General features: G+C 60.1%; 11 protein-coding genes across 11 annotated transcripts; 7 read left to right on the top strand and 4 right to left on the bottom strand.

The window, feature by feature from the left end:
• Positions 1-41: 41 nt before the first annotated feature.
• OSTLU_30860 (predicted protein) lies at positions 42-1,337 on the top strand (the record flags this gene model as incomplete). The annotated part of the gene is made up of 1 exon (XM_001417047.1): positions 42-1,337. The coding sequence occupies exon 1, from the start codon at positions 60-62 to the stop codon at positions 1,335-1,337; it is 1,278 nt and encodes a 425-aa protein (XP_001417084.1). The 5' UTR covers positions 42-59.
• A 362-nt stretch (positions 1,338-1,699) lies between these two features.
• On the top strand, positions 1,700-4,002 carry OSTLU_30859 (predicted protein; the record flags this gene model as incomplete). The annotated part of the gene is made up of 2 exons (XM_001417046.1): positions 1,700-1,735; positions 1,918-4,002. The coding sequence occupies 2 exons, from the start codon at positions 1,700-1,702 to the stop codon at positions 4,000-4,002; spliced, it is 2,121 nt and encodes a 706-aa protein (XP_001417083.1).
• A 316-nt stretch (positions 4,003-4,318) lies between these two features.
• On the top strand, positions 4,319-4,717 carry OSTLU_30858 (predicted protein; the record flags this gene model as incomplete). The annotated part of the gene is made up of 1 exon (XM_001417045.1): positions 4,319-4,717. The coding sequence occupies one exon, from the start codon at positions 4,319-4,321 to the stop codon at positions 4,715-4,717; it is 399 nt and encodes a 132-aa protein (XP_001417082.1).
• Positions 4,718-4,869: 152 nt separating this feature from the next.
• Positions 4,870-5,760, bottom strand: OSTLU_14806 (predicted protein; the record flags this gene model as incomplete). The annotated part of the gene is made up of 1 exon (XM_001416748.1): positions 4,870-5,760. One exon carries the CDS (start codon positions 5,758-5,760, stop codon positions 4,870-4,872), a length of 891 nt encoding a protein of 296 aa, XP_001416785.1.
• Positions 5,761-5,920: 160 nt separating this feature from the next.
• OSTLU_30856 (predicted protein) lies at positions 5,921-6,874 on the top strand (the record flags this gene model as incomplete). The annotated part of the gene is made up of 1 exon (XM_001417044.1): positions 5,921-6,874. One exon carries the CDS (start codon positions 5,921-5,923, stop codon positions 6,872-6,874), a length of 954 nt encoding a protein of 317 aa, XP_001417081.1.
• A 75-nt stretch (positions 6,875-6,949) lies between these two features.
• OSTLU_94212 (predicted protein) lies at positions 6,950-8,632 on the bottom strand (the record flags this gene model as incomplete). The annotated part of the gene is made up of 2 exons (XM_001416747.1): positions 6,950-7,737; positions 8,146-8,632. 2 exons carry the CDS (start codon positions 8,630-8,632, stop codon positions 6,950-6,952), a joined length of 1,275 nt encoding a protein of 424 aa, XP_001416784.1.
• A 1,682-nt stretch (positions 8,633-10,314) lies between these two features.
• On the top strand, positions 10,315-10,809 carry OSTLU_34560 (predicted protein; the record flags this gene model as incomplete). The annotated part of the gene is made up of 1 exon (XM_001417043.1): positions 10,315-10,809. One exon carries the CDS (start codon positions 10,315-10,317, stop codon positions 10,807-10,809), a length of 495 nt encoding a protein of 164 aa, XP_001417080.1.
• A 150-nt stretch (positions 10,810-10,959) lies between these two features.
• OSTLU_5800 (predicted protein) lies at positions 10,960-11,790 on the bottom strand (the record flags this gene model as incomplete). The annotated part of the gene is made up of 1 exon (XM_001416746.1): positions 10,960-11,790. A coding segment is annotated over one exon (831 nt), but the record flags the coding sequence as incomplete, so codon positions are not given.
• A 246-nt stretch (positions 11,791-12,036) lies between these two features.
• OSTLU_14802 (predicted protein) lies at positions 12,037-13,578 on the top strand (the record flags this gene model as incomplete). The annotated part of the gene is made up of 1 exon (XM_001417042.1): positions 12,037-13,578. One exon carries the CDS (start codon positions 12,037-12,039, stop codon positions 13,576-13,578), a length of 1,542 nt encoding a protein of 513 aa, XP_001417079.1.
• A 498-nt stretch (positions 13,579-14,076) lies between these two features.
• OSTLU_30851 (predicted protein) lies at positions 14,077-15,222 on the top strand (the record flags this gene model as incomplete). The annotated part of the gene is made up of 1 exon (XM_001417041.1): positions 14,077-15,222. The coding sequence occupies one exon, from the start codon at positions 14,077-14,079 to the stop codon at positions 15,220-15,222; it is 1,146 nt and encodes a 381-aa protein (XP_001417078.1).
• Positions 15,223-15,251: 29 nt separating this feature from the next.
• On the bottom strand, positions 15,252-16,697 carry OSTLU_30850 (predicted protein; the record flags this gene model as incomplete). The annotated part of the gene is made up of 1 exon (XM_001416745.1): positions 15,252-16,697. The coding sequence occupies one exon, from the start codon at positions 16,695-16,697 to the stop codon at positions 15,252-15,254; it is 1,446 nt and encodes a 481-aa protein (XP_001416782.1).
• Positions 16,698-16,707: the final 10 nt, after the last annotated feature.

The raw sequence follows: 16,707 nt of genomic DNA, 5'->3' as shown, positions 1-16,707 counted from the left end.
GAAGTGACGCCGCCGAGACGCCGAGACGCCACATCGCGACGTCGCGGCGCCGCCGCGCGATGCCCAAGCGACGAAACAGCAAAGCCGCCTGGCGCGCGCTCGCGGATGACGTCGCCGACGCCGTCCGCGCGCCGAGCGCGCGCGAGGACGCGGCGACGAAGACGAACGACGCGCTGTTTTACGTCGACCGCGCCGGCGGCGGCGGCGGCGACTCGAACGGCGCGCGCGGGCGCGACAACGCGGGAACGAAGCGCGAGCGCGCGCGACAGCGCGCGCTGAAGATTGATGCGGCGTGTGAGAAGGCGCCGGCGGCGCGCGCGTACCCGACGCCGGTGAAGCTGCGGGCGGGGAAGATGTGTAACCCGCCGCCGAGTCGAGCGCTCGAGGCGGTGCGGGTCAAGGGGAAAGCGAAGCCGGTGGTGAAGGGCGCGGGCTCGAAAGGAAAGAAAGCGGACGGCGTGTTCGATGTGTGGGCGAGTAAGGCACCGCGGGCGAGAGGGGTGAATAAATTGGCGAGGAAACTCACCGCGCCGACGACGAACGCGAAGGCGGTGGCGCCCGAACATCCGGGGTGTTCGTTTAATCCCCCGAAAGATGCGCGCGAAGACGTCGTCGCGGTTGCGCTCGCGAAGGAGTTTAAGGCGAAGCAGGCGAGGTATTTAGATCCGGTGACGGTGCCCGTGTCGAACGTCGTGGCGGAGGCGAATTTGGTCAACGAGTTGTATTTCGAGAGCGGATTCGGGGAAGACGAGACGGACGACGAAGACGGCGATGGCGACGGTAAGCTCAGCATCAATCCCGCGGTAAACGCGGATAAGTACACTAGAACGAAGCGAAACAAGCTCAAGCGACGCGCGGAGGCGGAGGCGATCGAACAGGCGAACAAGAAGGCGAAGCAGCTCAGACGAGACCTGAGCAACCTCAAGGCTTTGAACAAAGAGATCGAAGCCGAGGAAGAGGAAAGGAAGGCAAACCTGGCGCGTCGCAACGCCGTTCGCGCCGAACGTCGCGCGTCTCAGCCTTCACGTCTTGGCAAGCTTCGTCACAAAGAAGCCGACGCCGACGTCCGTTTCGCCGACGAGCTCGACGGCGGTTCCCTCCGCACCCTCAAGCCAGGCGTCTCTCTCCTTGGCGATCGCCTCAAATCGTACGAGCGTCGCGAGATCATCGAGCCTCGCCGCAAGATCGAGCGCAAGAAGGCCAAGGCGGTGATGAAATACGAACCCGGCGCCCGTGGCGAGAAGGAAATCGAACTCATGGTTGCCGCTGAGAAGTCGAAACAGCGCATCTCCGAGCTCCGCGCCCTCGTCGCCGCCGGCGACCGCGGCGCTTCCTAGTCATCTTCACCGTTTTGTATTCTACGTCAATCATTCGTCGCGCGTGCGTCATTCGCCCTTCGTCGCACCGCTCGATCGATCGCCGCCGAATTGACCACTTCTGCACTTTTGCCGCCAAAATTCAAATTTTTCGTTCCGGCATTGGCGGTCGGCGGCAATCGACGACGCGCCCGACGTCCTCGACGACGCCAACGCGCTCGCCCGCGCGCGAATCGAGCAGAAAGTCGTGAGACGAACGCGCCGCACCCGCGCGCGCGAAACGCGTCCGGAACCGCGCGACGGCGACGGCATCATCGCGCGACGACGACCGACGTGTCGAAACGACGACTCCGATCGAGCGAACGACGCCCTGCGAGCGCGTGATGCGGGAGATTCGCGCGAGGAAACCGCCGGTGAAGGTGCGTGGTGGTGTGATCTCGTAAACGCGCGCGAAACGGAAGGGAATGTGGGCGGTGGTGGGGAAGAAGATGGGCGTGATGACGATCCGCGATCGACGCCGGCGGCGTAACCGCCGGACGACGGCGACGGCGATCATCGTCGCGTGTAGATGGCGACTGACGACGGTTTTTGGCAAATGCAGTATGAACCGACGATGAACCGACTTCAGGGTGGAGATTTTGTGGCGAGAACGCGGCCGAGGACGCAGGAGGAGGAAGCGCGGGCAGAGGCGTCGACGTCGACGATGTCGAGGAGCGGGTCGAGGTCTTCGAATGCGGAGAATGACGGTGGGCGTTACGTTAACGGCGCGACGGGGGCGAAACGTATGAAGATTGAGTCGGGTTTGGGATTCAAGGCGTCGGCGTCGACGCAGCAAAGAAGCGTAGGGAAATCGTCCAACGCTGGCTCGCACGCGAGCGGCGGTAAAAAGTTGAGCCCGGCGACGATGAAATCCCCCAACGCGGCGAGGGACGCGACGACGCCGAGGCAACGTCCGACGAACAACCAACTTTTATATCGTATCAATTTTCATTGGGAACACTACGAGCACGCTATTCCGGCGATTGTTAAAAAGCAGTTGCCAAAGATGACAGAGGCGTGTCCATCGGTGACGAGCGCTTTTCTGCAGACGCTCCGCGCTTTGGATATGGCTGAAAGCCAACGTACGGATGGTGCTCGTAACATTCTGCAATTACTCAGCGTCAACACTCGCCGTACCAAGGTTGTGGCGCTGAACTCGGGTACGCACAGAGTGCCAGAAGAACTTAGGCGTCATCAGTTGTCCGACGCGGAAGGCAACGAGTACTCAACAAACCTCGACAGGAACAGGTATGGCAACGACGATAACTATTTGTGGACTGTCACTCGATTCAACCTACAAGCGCTCGAGCTTTGCCCACTGCTCGCCCAGGTGCAGATCATCGGTACCAAGGGCAACTGCGACGACGTTCTTCTCACCGCGGACAAGCTTGAATGCGGGTGCGGAAGCAACCGCAAGGGGTTGTCCAACCACTGGACGGTCCCAGCTTTCGTGCTACCGTCGCAGATGTCGACGGCGATTCCCAAGTCCACGCTTGCCGCGAAAGATCGAAGCCGGAAGAAGGCCCGTCAGTCGCTGTCGAGTGTACACGGAGAAATGACGCCCGAGCACACGTCGGACGACGACCAGCACGCCGGCATGGGTGTTCTCCTCGACGCCCTCACTTCGGTTGGTGGTATTCCCATGTCGCCGGTGAAGCCTTCGCGAATGACGACCAAGCCTCAAGCGCCAGTGATGTCTCCTTCTCGACCAATTCGAGGGATTCGTCAAGTCGAGCTCGATCTCGGGGCAATTAATGAGGACACGGCGCTCGCGCAGGAACAAATCGCGCAAGCAACTCGCGAGAGTATTGATCAGATTCCGGATGGTTCCCTACGAGACGAGCTTCACGGTGCCATCACAAGATCGTGCGAACTGCACATGACGGCTGCGGCGGCACAACTTTGTCAGCACAAGGCTGAGAGAGAGGCAGCGGAATACAAAGTGTTAGTCGGCCGACTCGAGCAACTGTTGAGCAACTCTGAGACGGCGATGCATCAGCTGCAAATTCAAATGGCAAAGATGAAGGGCGAGGGTACGTCGCACGGCACGGAAAACGATCGCGTCATTCAAGGGAGCGCGATTTTGGCGCATAAACTCATCGGGATGCAACAAAGTCTGTCGTCGCTGACGTCGCGTTTCGATTTGATGTGCGACCAATCAGCACCACGCTCGGTGATTGAAGAATTACTTCGCAGTGAAATGGCTGCTCATTTGGTGACCAACAAGGCTTTACTCCGCGCCGAGACGAGTCTCGCTGCTTATGCTGCCGCCGAGGCGACGTGTGACGAAGAGATTTGGCGAACTCAGTATGTGAAGACAGCTCAGCGTAATTTAGAAAAAGCAGCGTACGCTGCGAACGCTTCAATCGTCATGCCGACCGAGGCACCTATCGCGGAGATGGTACCACCGGCTCCAGTCGTCAAGGCGGCTCCTGCGCCCGCTTTCATGCACTCCGAAGGAAACGTCAAGTACGGCGCCACCGTGCAAACACCGAAGCGTCAAGGAACAGCACCGCGTGGAATCAAATCTATCGCCATTATGGCCGATGCCGTGGCGAGTGGGAACATCGACGCTTCTCATTTACCACCGGAAACTCCTCTGGGCGCGGTGAAGCCGATGCGTCACGCGTTCATCTCTCCGCCGTAAAGCTTTACATCATAGCCCGCGCTTGGCATTTTTGTATACCGAATAACACATGGTTTACTGTCGATGTCGATCCTCTCGCGATCTGCAACGCTTCTCGGACCTCGGATTGCATCGTTAAAGCCCACGTCTGTTGACGTCACGCGGCGATCGGCGACGATTTATAAATCAACAAGCCCAACGAGGCTCTCACACTCGCCGAGAGAATCACAGCCACTCATGTGCCTCGTTTAATGCCATGTGAAGCCCCCTCGTTCGTAGTCACTTCACTTCAACGCACGGACGCGCGTCGCGAAAGAAAACGAACTTTACATTTTCAATGTTCAACACGAAACTCAGCGCTCGGGCGTTCTTGCTCGTCATCGTCGCCTTGATTGCCGCTGTGGCACAACCAGCTGAGGCTGGGTGGAAGCACCACAAGAAGCACATGTGGAAACCGTGCTCGGACGGGTGGTGGGCGCGCGTGCGCGAAGGAAAGAAAGTCAGCGATGACAATCGAGCCGTTTTACGATGCCTCCTTCATAATTGTGGTCGAGAATTGAAGGACTGCGCGCACGATTCGACGTGCCGCATGACGACGCGCTGCCTTCGCGACTGCCGCGACGAAGGTCGAGAGTGCGCTCTCGATTGCCTCAAGAAGTACGATGGCTTCGAGTCCGACGAAGTTAAAGCACTCGGAAAATGTGGCATCTCGAACGAATGCATGCGTCAGTCTTGAATTGACGCTTTAAGCAGCCCAAAGCCGCCCTGATGATTACTTTTACTTTGTTTTACGACTCACGAAAACGCGGCGCCTCTTGATGATTTCAATTCAAGTTTTACTCTGTTTCAGCATCTACTCATATTACACTGTCCCTCGCTAATACTCACTTAGCCGTCCAATCGGTCGACTTGCGCCGCCTTGAACAACTCGGGCATGTGCGCGTTGGTGACGTTCATGCGCTCAAAGTTCACCGCGCGTTTCTTCTTCTTCTTTTCCACCTCAGGCGCTGGGCCCAAGTCGTACACTGGACGCGGTGTCGGTTCGATCCCCTCTCTGCGCAACGCCTTATCGAAGTCCACGTCGTACTCGGGGATCTCTATGTCGTGAAAGGATCCGACGAAATCTTCACTCAAGTCGACTTCGTACTCGGGCTGCTTTCTAAACAAAACCTTCTTCTTCGTCTCCGTGTTCGTCAACATGATCACCGCATCGTCTTCTTCCGCGAGTGCGATCGCATCATCCTTTGCCTTGACGTACGCATCGACGATTTCATCGATCGCTAATCCATCGGGCGTCGAATTCACCAGCTCCAACACGTCCTCCTTGCACAACACGTCGTGCTTCGCCCTGTACTCGAACAGCCCCTTCGCCGCGTCGTATCGAACCTTCTCGTGATTCTTCAGCGACTCGAACAGCGGTCCGACGTTGCAATCAAAGCCCAAGAAAACTCTCAAATCATCGTTCGACATCGGTCGTCGCTGCGCGAAGAGCGTATCGATCGCGTGTTTCTGCTTCGCCAGCAGATTCGTCGCCACCACCTTGACCGGCTCCACGGGTTTCGCCTCCGCCTCCATCGCCGCGATCGCCGCCGCCTCCGCGAGCTTCTGCGCCTCCGCCGCGGCTTTCATGCGCGCGTACTGCGCCTCCGATCGCGCGTCCAGCGCCGCGCGATCGCGCGCCGCCGCGGTCATGATCTTCGATGCCGCCTTTTGCCCAGAGCGGTACTTATTCAGCGTCTTCTCCAGCACCGACGCCTTGCGTTTGGACGACCCCGCCATGACGAGCGATCGCGATGCGTGCGCGCGCTGTCTCACTCGACTCGCCTTTCGAGCGCGCACCCGCACGCGTCGTTGAGTGGCGCATTCGCGACGCAGCGCTGCGGACGCAGCGCCGCTTCCGCAGACTTCGCCGCGCTTCGACGCGCGCGGCGACGCGCGCATGCGCGTCGACGCGCGCGAATGCGCGTCTCTGTGTATCGCGTCGTACTTCGCCGTCGTTCTTCTCGTCTCGGCGCGCTCGAGACGCGCGTTTTTGGGTAAATTCGGTCGTCGACACAGAATTTCGGGAAGCCTGCACCTCGGCGTGCTCACGTTATATTGCGCGCACGTCGTCGCGCATCGAAAGACGAACCTCGACGCGGCGACGATGGACGCGATGTTGTTCGTCAGTGGGCTCGTGCTGACGCTGACGGCGCATTGGGACTTTGCAAAGGCGCACGAGCACGCGGAGCGGCGACAGCTCGGCGTGCGGAGCGGCGTGCTGCACGCGAAGACGGCGGTGACGGGGGCGGAGATGCTCGAGCACGCGTTTTACCACGTGGTGAATGGATTTCAGATTGCGTACGTGCACTGCGTCGCTCAGCCGTGGTTCGTGAGAAGTTCGGCGGAGACGCGCGCGACGGCGTGCTTGCTGGCGACTTCGGCGTGGACGGCGCGCAGTCGTTTTCCGATCAATTCGTTCTCTAACAATTATCGGGACGGGATGCGAGATTTCGAGAGCTGCATGTATCGCGTGAAGAAGTGGCAGTATGTGCTGTATAAGACGGTGCTTTTGCACGGATTAAACGTCAGTCTGGCGATGCGTCCGGTGGATTTGATCAGCCTGTTTGAGTGGCGCGCGTTTTGGTTCTTGCTCAATGCGGCGTACGTGCTCGAATTCTTCCTGCAAACGCTCGTCAAACGTAAGTATTTGCGACAACGGACGATGCTGGTGCTCAATCAGGCGTTGATGTTGATCTCGACGTCGGCGGTGGTTCCCGTGTTGCGAACGGCGGTGGAACCGCACGCTGCGGCGATGATGTTCGTCTTGAATTTTCTCAATCGAAAGCGCGAAATGGAAAACGTCGTCGTCGGATTGGTAGCGGCTGCGATTTGGGCGGACTCTAGAAAGTAGGTACAGTAGACAAATAGAATCATAGAGATACTGCGTAGCGATTCTTTCATTTATTCATGCAATTACAACGCACGTCTATACGACTTGGTACGAGTCCACGAGCATCATCGTTCTACCGCCAAACGTCACGGGGGCGCCATCCGTCGTGCGAGAGATGCTCGCGACTTCGATATCGCAGAACGTCTTCGCGGAAGAAAAGTGGACGTCGATGGGGAAGAACGCTTCTGTGTCGGCCACAGGAATGACGAATTCCATGCTTCCGTTTCGATTGCTGTCGTCGATGAGCTCGATATTCCACTCCATGACGCCGTTGCGCGCGTCGAATCGGAATTCGCCGTCGCACGAGTTCACCGCGGGCGGGTCTCGGCACGGCGGGCACGGGATGGAAATGACGACGTTTTGTAAATCCATCGCATCCGACGCCTCGTATTCGATGCTCACCGCGGTTTCTCCGCCGTTGATCGTCGGCCAGCAGTTGATGCTGAGAGGCAGCGCAGATTCATCCTTAGTGGAGAATCGCCACTTCAACACGCCGAGCGCCGAGCCGCACGGAAACGGACGGTTGGGGTCCTTCAAGCCTAAAATTTTCTCGTTTGCGTGCAGAGCCTTGTCAATGTTCGGGTGCGTCTTGAACTGAAACCCAGCGTTCTCACCCGCCTTGGTCACGACACGAATGAGAGCGTCGTCTTCGTTGCGCACTTCGAGAAGCATGTTGCCTTGCAAATCCATTTGCTCCAATCCGCCGTTGCGGTTCAAGGTGACGTTGAGTTTTTCTTCCACAACCAGACTCACGCTCTCCGTCGGCGCCGCCGCAGGCGCCGCCGCAACGGGCATTTCAGGTCGAGAAGGTTCGATGCCGAAATCTGCGTCCACAGATTCGCCTTCGGCACGCAAACTCTCCAGGAACTGGTTCGTCTTCGGCTTGCCACCGAGTTGCATGCCCTTCTTCGGCCCGGCGAGAGACTTTTGGGGCATACCCGGGGAGCTCTGTTGACCGTATCCGCCCACGTCATCGCTGTACCTGGTTCTGAACCCGCCACTCGTCGGGTGGTCGTCACCGAACGAGCCACTTCCGCCGCCGCCGCGGCCGAGGTATCCAAACTCGTCGTTGCGTCCGTCGTCGAAGCTGCCGCTCGAGCCGTCGCCGAACCCGCCTTGCCCACCAAAACCACCTCCCTGCTGGCCACCGAAACCGCCACTTTGCCCACCAAAACCACCGCGCGCATCGAACGAATCTCGCGCCCCGAATCCGCGGCTCGGGCCGCCGTAACCTCCGCTTCGTTGCATCGCTGATTGCTGCATCTCGTGCTTGACCTTGTCGATCTCCGTAGCCTTGCGACGCATGACATCCTTCGTGTCGTTGATCTTACTCTGGATCATCATCTTGTGCAGCTTTTCTTCGTGCGAGTTCATCTCTGTGAAAGTCTTCACCTGCGCCATCGTTACGTTTTCCTTGTACCCGAGCGAGATGATCTCGTCAAACGCGAAGATCAAATCGAACGCCGCGAACGACACACCCTCTTCATCCACCTGCCCTTGCGTGTACTCCGGCAGCGTCTTCGCCAGCAACCGCAACACGTCCAAATCCTCTAAGATATTACTGCCCTTCGTCGTCACCAGCAGCAAGTACATCGTCCCGCACTCGAGCGGCTGATACACGTACCGCACGTTTTCCGTCTCCACGTACGTGTGTTGCTTCCCGCTTCCGACGAGTTTCGGAAACGCCGCGAGCAACCCTTCGACGCGCACGCGCGTCATCTGCACGTACTGCCTCGACACCAGCGCTACATCATCATCGCACGCGCGTCACCACCGTCAGTCTTCCGTCACCGAGCTTCTTTCGCTTTGATCTCGACCGTTCCGCCCTCGTCTCGAAATCCCACCCTCGCGCGCGTCGCGACCGCATCCGCGCCTCCCCGCGCGTCCCGTTCGACGCATCGTTATCTTCTCCACGCACCTTTACCGCCCTTGGTGACGATCGCCGCCGACAGCACCACCTACACCGCGATTTCGCGCGTCGATCGCGTCGTCGTCAGTCCGCGCGCGTCTTCGAGTCGACGCGTCTCGCGCGGCGCTTCGCGACGTCGCGCGTCGTCCGCGGCGCGCGGTCGCACCATGATGGGATTTTTTTCTTCGCGCGCGCGCGCCCTCGAGCGTCCCGCGCGTCGCGAGGCGCGCTCTGCGGCCACCAAAGCGCGCGCGAATGCGCCTCGTTTTCTCACTGGCACCGCACGCGGGTGTGCGTCCCGCGTCGACCGCGCGCGCGCCCGCGCACACCGCGACGCGCGCGGCGCGACGCGCGCACCGCGACCGCGCGAGCGACGCGAACGCGTCTTTGCCCGTCGAACCGGACGCGCGCGAGCGCGCGCGCGCGCGAGCGCGAGCGACAGGCGCGAAAGATGCCGCGGGTAGGGACGGCCACGTCGGCGACGACGACGACGCTTCGAACGGCGACGCGCGGCGGGAGGCGCGACGCGCGAGGGCGCGGAACGGACGCCGATGGAGTGACGCCGGGGACGCGCGCGCGACGGGAGTCGTGGCGCGCGAGGATGGGGACGAGGGCGCCGCGGGCGATCGCGCAGAGGGACGACGCGGAAGCCGCCGCGGAGGGGGGCGCGAACGCGGACGCGGACGCGGACGCGTCGGACCGGAATTGGGAAGACGCGATCGAGTTAGCGCGCGAGGAGAGCGATGCGAGCGGCGGGACGTCGAGCGGGCGGGCGGCGGAGGACGGGTCGAATAAGATGGCGAAGAAGTGGACGGGGGTGGACGTCGGCGGCGCGTTGGCGACGTTTACGAAGCGGAAGAAGAAGGAGGAAAGTTCGTCGAAAATCAAGGTCACGGACGCGGACAAGGTGATGAGAGAATGGGGCGATAGTATGTCGTGGGATAGCTCGCGTTTGGACGGCACGGCGCTGGATGGGATGAAGGCGAGAACGCCGGATTTATTCGACGCCATTCTAGGACAGACGGCGATCGATGTGGACGAGCTCGAGACGCTGGAGCGCCAACGTCGCGCGAAACGGATCGCAAAAGAGCTCGAGCGAAGGCGCAAGAAGCGAGAGCGCGTACTAGAGCAAGAAAAACGCAAAGCTCTTCAGCAAGCGCGAGTCGAGGCGAAGAAGAAGGGAAGCGCGTTTTTCTCCGGCGAATGGGAAGACGAATTCGACGAAGGGGGCGATGCGGAGCAACAGGAAGAGACGAACTTTAGTCAATCGTTCGCGGAAGCCGTCAAAGAATTTGCGCAATCCGAAGCCGCGAAGTGGATGTTCAATTTCTTTGTCATTCCGAGCTTGATCTCCAAAGTTGTCACGTTCACCATCATCGATCCCATCGTGAGCCAAGAACTGAAATTAGCGGGCGAGGACAGGACCACGATAGAGCTGCGCGACGATCAAGAGGCGGAGATTCTCGGTAAGCTTACCCGTTACCAACAACGCATGGAGTTTGACATCCTTATGGGTCGTGAGGCACCGCTCACGTCGATTCAAAAGGAGGAAAAGATTCGACACGAGGCGCAACGTCTGGAGGATGAGGAAATCAATCACTTCATCCAAGTCGGAGGCAACCGGTACGGAGACTTGGTTTTTATCTCTGCTTTCTTGATCATGGTTGTCGTATACTCTGATCAAGCCAAAGTCGTCGTCACTGGGACGAAGAACGCATTCTTTAGCCTCGAGCCCGCGCAACAAGCTTTCATTTTATTGCTCTCCTCGGACGTCCTCGTCGGCTATCACTCCGCCGACGCGTGGCAAACGCTTTTGCGTAGCATTGGCGGTCACTACGGCGTGAAGGAACAAGAAGAACTCATTTCGCTCTTCGTTGCCTTCGTGCCGGTCTCCGTGGACGTATTATTTAAATTCTGGGTGTTCAAATATCTTCGTCGTCTCGCGCCGTCGACCCAGGTGATTTTGGAAGACATCGACAGGCACTAGACACCTCCCTCGTGTGATATCACAGCTACATAGACAACAACGACGAGCACCGTGACGCCGAGCACCGTGACGCCGAGACGTCTAACACGAACGGTTTCACGAATCATTTCAGTAAGACAGTAAGACTACAACGCGCTATCACGGGTATCGCGGCAAGACGTCCAGCGCCACGGATTTCACGGATTCAAACTTCTCAAACGTGCACACACGCTCGAGCGTCTCCAACCCGTCGCGGCCGCCCTTGCGTCGACGAAATACCTGCCACGGCTCCGGGTACACGCGAAACAGCACGGCGGGATTGGATCCCTTGAAATTATAGATTACGTACGCGCCTTCAAATTTTCGACAAAACGATCGCAACGGTCCCATCTCCCCGGCGTTCCAAAACGGCGGATAATAATTCGACCGCGTGCGTTCCAACTCGCCGTTACACACCACGAGCGACTTTCCCGTTCCTCGCACGCACCCTTCGTACAAATCTCGCGTATTCGCCAACTCGGAAATATTTGCGCTCGGATACGCGACGACGTACGCCGTCTCGTCTCCTCTCATCCGCTCTGAAATATTCTTCTTCCCACCGAATATCTTATCGAATCCACTCACCGACATGAAACTAGGATCATCCACGTAATCTAGCGTTCCTTTCCAATCCGCGAACCACCCGCGCGTGTCGCTCTGTTCCGGCGCTCGAATCCCGTCCGGCGCCGCGTTCGCCCCCGTCGTCGCCAACCGCATCTCCGTGGGATCCGGAAACAGCACGCGCGTCGTGCTCGCCGTCCCGTTCGCCACGAACGCATCGCATATCCCTCTCAGCCGCTCGGTGGTGAGATTACACTCGACGTTTCCCTCTAAATCCCCGCTCGCGAGTTCCAATCCACCGGGTGGAAACTGAAGCTCGACGAGCTCGACGCCATCTTTCGCGCATCGTTTCACGCTCTCGCGCGCCTGTCGCTCGAGCTCGGCGTAGTCGCGCGGGAACGGCGTCAGGCGCGTCGGCGTCGCGCGACGGCGGAGTCGCGCGCCGCGCTCGCGAGACGCGACGCGGAAACGCGCGCCGCGCGCGAGCTCGACCGCCGCGAAGCGCGTCATTGTGACGACACTTCGCCGCGCAACGCGCGCGGGACGGCGCGTCCGCGCGCGAGGACGACGACGACGATGTCGCGCGCGCTCGCCGTCGCGCCGAGCGCGACGGCGCGCCGCGAACGCGACGACGCGCGCGCGCGCGCGATGCGGATAAGGCGGTCCCGACGCGCGACGACGACGACGACGACGGCGCGCGCGGTCGTGCGCGGAGACAGCGGCGTGTCGCCCGACGACGTCGACGCGAACGGCGGCGCGGCGCCGAACGCGACGATCGTGGCGCGGCTGCGGGAAGAGCTGCGGGACGCGCACAACGAAAACGCGCACCTGCGCGAGGAGTTGACGGCGCTCGAGGAGGGGTGGGCGTCGAGGTCGGGCGATGCGAGCGCGGTGACGGAAATGGAGGACGCACACGCGCATGAGATGATTGCGATGCGCGCGGCGTTCGAGCGTGAGTTGGAGACGGCGAAGGAGGCTGGAATCGATCGCGAGCGGGACACGGCGCAGGCGGTGACGGACGCGATGCAACACATGCTCGAGGAGAGTGAGGCGAAGAATAGAGAGCTTGAAGAGGAATTACAGCGCGCGACGGAGAAGGAGGAGGCGCGACTTGAGGCGTTAGAAAGCGAAATGCGTGAGCGATTGCGCGCAGCTGAACGCATAGGAGCTCTGAGCGCGAGCGGATCGGGCGATTCGGCTCGCGCCGCCGCCGAACGCCGAGCCACTTTACTCGAGCTCACGCTGGAGGAATTCGAAAAGGAGACGATTGAGGCGATGAGCGACATAGAGTCACGCTTGAGTCTTGCAGTCGATGCCGTGGACCAATCGAACGTAGCGCTCGAGGAGGCGCGAGCCGAAGCGAACGAGCTCGGACGCGTCAGGGCGGGACTTGAGGGCGCGCTCGCGGAGAAGGAGCAAAAGATGGCCGAACAACTTCGCGAGGTGGAAGAGAAGTTGACGCACGCGCAATCCGCGCACAGCATAGAAGTCAATCGAGGTGTAGAACTTCTCGAGCGCATCGCATCGCTAGAGTCGGCTCGCGATGAGTTGGAGAGCCGTCTCTCCGACGAAGCCCAACGGCGAAAGTCTGAGCGCCAAGAGTACGAGCAAAATGCGACGGCTTCGACCGCGCAAATCGAGCGTCTCGAAGCCTCATATCGTGAAGCACAGTCAACGCTCGATTCCAGTGAAAGCGTCGTGCAGACGTTGCGGGACGATCTCGAGCGAGCGCGCGATGAGGCGCGAACCGCCGCCGCCGCCGTCGAAGAGTTGGAATCCCGAGTCGACGAACTCGCAGAAGCGGTGCGAAGCGCGGAGTTAGCGGGGGACGAAGCGCTTCGCTCGGCGATCGAATCGCACTCACAAGAACGCGTCGCTTTGGAGGCTAAAATCTCCGCGCTCGAAGGCGTCGTCGAGGAAACGCTGTTAAACTCCGTCGGCGCACCCATCGAGGACGTGGAAGCGATGAAGGCGGACTTTGAAGCCACCTTATCCAAACAAGAAGCAAAGATTCGAAACCTTGAAAAATTGGCCGCAATCGGGCGCGAAATGATGGCCGTCAAAGACACCATCGTCGCCGAGTGCGCGGCGCTGCAAAACGAAATCGTCGAGTGCGAGGCGCAAAAAGACGCCCTCTCCCTCGAAAACGCCAAGCTCCTCGGGCGCCTCGCCGCGCTCGAACAAGATTAATATGTATTACCTTCATCATAGCACCCGCGCTGCGGTCTCACGCCGTCCGTTTCACGACGTCCGGTACGATTACGCGTCGCGCGTCGACGAACCGACGCCCCGCGGCGTCCGCGCGCCCGTCCCCACTCCGCCGCGATCATGCGCGGCGCCGATCCTCCCGCGATCCTCATCTCCGGCGTGTCCGGCGGCGTCGCGCACGCCCTCGCCGCGGTTCTCGCCCGCGCGCCGACGCATCCGACGCTCATCGTGCACGACGCGCGTCGACATCGCCGCGTCTCGCTCGAAGATTACGAAGCCGCGGGCGGCGCGCTGACGCTCGGCGACGTCGGACGCGACGCCGTCGACGCGTGCGTTGATACCATCAACCGTCAGTGCGGTCGAGCGGTCGCGCGCGCGTCGACGCGCGAGGGCGAAGCGCTGGACGCGGAGAAGATTCGAGCGACGGGGGCGCGCGTCGCGGTGCGGTGCGGCCCGGGGGCGCTGAGCGAGGCGTGCGCGATGGCGGAGGCGTGCAAAAGAACGCGCGACGACGAAGATGGACTCGGGAGTGGCGCGTGCGCGTTCGCGTACGCGCGCGCGAAGGCGACGACGGGGTGCGTGTTCGTGGACGACGGCGGCGCGGGATCGAAGACGCTGTACGAGGCGCTGCGACCGAGCGCCACGGCGAGATTAGCGGAGACGCTGTCGGCGTCGAGCGCGGGCGTGGACGCGGACGCGAAGGCGCGAGATGAACTGCAGGCGGGATTGCACTGGGAGTTTTTGCGCGCGCATCCCGAGACGCGGCCGTTGTTGGGGATCACGGGCGCGGACGCGAGGAAAGGATTACCGGGAAACGGCGACGACGACGAGGCGCCGGAGACGGCGTCTATGTGTGGCGTCGTCGCCGCGGTCGTGGCGAGTAAGATATTGAGTTATTTGGACGCGAGTGAAGCCGTCGCAGTGGCGCGCGAGTGCGATCAGTGGACGCACGTGGAGGCGTTGGCGTTGTACAAGCCCGATCGCCCGGACTCGGCGCCCGTGCCAAACGCGTCCGAATACGAGGTTCTTCCGAGCGGGGACGATATGGATGCCGACGACGCGCAAGACGGTGATGAAGATCGCGAGGGTTTCGATACGCACGCGAGACTTTTCGGCTACGACGCGTTGGCTAAGCTGAGAGAGATGTACGTCCTTGTGTGCGGCACGGATTCGCTCGCCAACGACGCGTGCGTCTGCGCGCTTGCCGCCGTCGGCGTCGGTAACGTCGACGTATACGGGGCGAGTGGATCAAAAGTATTTGTTCGGCACGATTGCGAAGTGGACGATTTGTGCGATTTAGACGATTTAGAAACGTACAAATACCACGTCGTGGTTCGCACGAGCGCGTGCGCCACCGCCGACGAAGTCGTCGCCATCGCGAGAGAGGCAAAATCGCCGGTGATTGAAATTACGAGTACGAGCGTGGGGTCGTGTGTTGTGGATGTTAGTTTAGGCACGGACTCGTCCTTCACGCGTGCGTCGTTCTCGGGATGGATGGATGCGCCGACGGCATGCGTCGCCGCACACATCGCCGCGATGGAAGTAGTGCGGATAGCGCAAGACCGAAGACGCGCGACGACGATAGTGTTCGACGGGAAAGGGATATTTACCAAGGCAAGGATGTAAACCGTTGTCATACATGTGTAATAGGCGAATTACTTTTTCTTGTTCCCTTTCTTCTTGTTCGACTTTTTGGCCGATCGTGCCTCCTTCTTCTCTTTCGATGGCGAAAAGACGTCCTTGAAACTTGCAAGTCCACGCTGTAACGGCGAAGCCGCGAGCTTTTGCTGCTTTTTCGCATGGCAGAGCGCGCATCGACCGTCGCATCCATCGGCGATGGGGATGATACCACACTTGGCGCACATGCCATCCTTCGCGGCGCCTTTCGGCGGCGGCGACGTGTCGCCAAAGTTCAAGCTTCGTTGCGGCGTAATCTCACCGATGTTAACATCATCGGATATATTCTTAGACGTCGTCACCGGTGACGGAGGCGAGATGGGCCAAGCGTCCGGTGAGTTCACGTCAGGCGGAGTGATATCGTCGTCTTCGTCGCCCTGAAGATCTCTGAGCTTGACTTGAAGCTCATCCAACTCCGCTATCGCTTTCGAAATCCCCATCGGCGTCTTGCACTCCTCCACACGAGCCATCAGGACGGCCATTCTATGGCTGACATCCTGCATATCACCACTCGCCATACTAGATCCCTGACGTTCGGACAATGGGGTGCTCAACTTTTCCATCATGCGCTCGATTTCGGCGTCACGCTCGAATTCGCCCTCGTGCTCGTTCGACGTCACCATATTCAATGTTTCGAGCATTTCTTTCAACTCGGCTTGTAACTCAATCTCCTGAGCGCGTAGTGCGACGACTTGTTCCCGCAATTCTTCTACCTCGATCCCAAGTTGCACATTTTGACTCTCAGAGTGTCGAAAATTGACCTCTGCATCTTGCAAAGCGTGCGTCGACGCCGCCAACTCTTGGTTTTTCGCGTCTAATTCATCGGTCAACTGCACGTTTCGCGCACGCGCCGTCTCCAGTTTTGCTTCTGCTGCCTTAGCATCCTCGAGCTCGTGCTCAAGCCTAGACTTTTCCTTCACCAACTCCCCATTCTTCTCCGTCAATTCTCGCACGCGTCCCCTCGTCGTCTCCAAATTTTTCGACGCGTCGTTGGCCCGTTCTTTCCATCTCTTGTTCTCCTCCGACAGTTTCCCCTCCTCGCTTACCTGCGCCTTGAGCGCATCGATTTCTTTGCGCATTTTATCGATCCTGCCATTCGCCACAGTCAACGAGAACCGAAGTTTCGTCGTCTGTTCCTTTTCCGCCCTCACCTTTGACGCCGTCTCCTCCCGCTGTTCCTCCATTTCTTTCATCGTCGCCTCCAACGCCGCGTTTCGCGCCTCGCTTTCGCGCAGTCGTTCAAGCGCGTCTTCGTGATCGGCGTGCATGAGCGCCAGCTCGCATTCGGCGTCGATACGCGCGCGATGGACGCTTTGAAGCTGTGACTCATTCTCGACCGTTGTCTTTTGAAGCTGCGATTTCGTCGCGGATTTCTGGCGGAAGAACGCCGCGGCGGCACCGCCGGCGAGCACGATCGACGCCATCGCGTGTTCT

The sequence above is a fragment of the Ostreococcus lucimarinus genome, chromosome 3 (assembly GCF_000092065.1).
Source record: "Ostreococcus lucimarinus CCE9901 chromosome 3, complete sequence".
In the NCBI taxonomy this organism is placed as follows: Eukaryota; Viridiplantae; Chlorophyta; class Mamiellophyceae; order Mamiellales; family Bathycoccaceae; genus Ostreococcus; species Ostreococcus sp. 'lucimarinus'.
The sequence above is the reverse complement of the archived record's forward strand: the minus strand, read 5'-3'. Positions and strand labels throughout refer to the sequence as shown.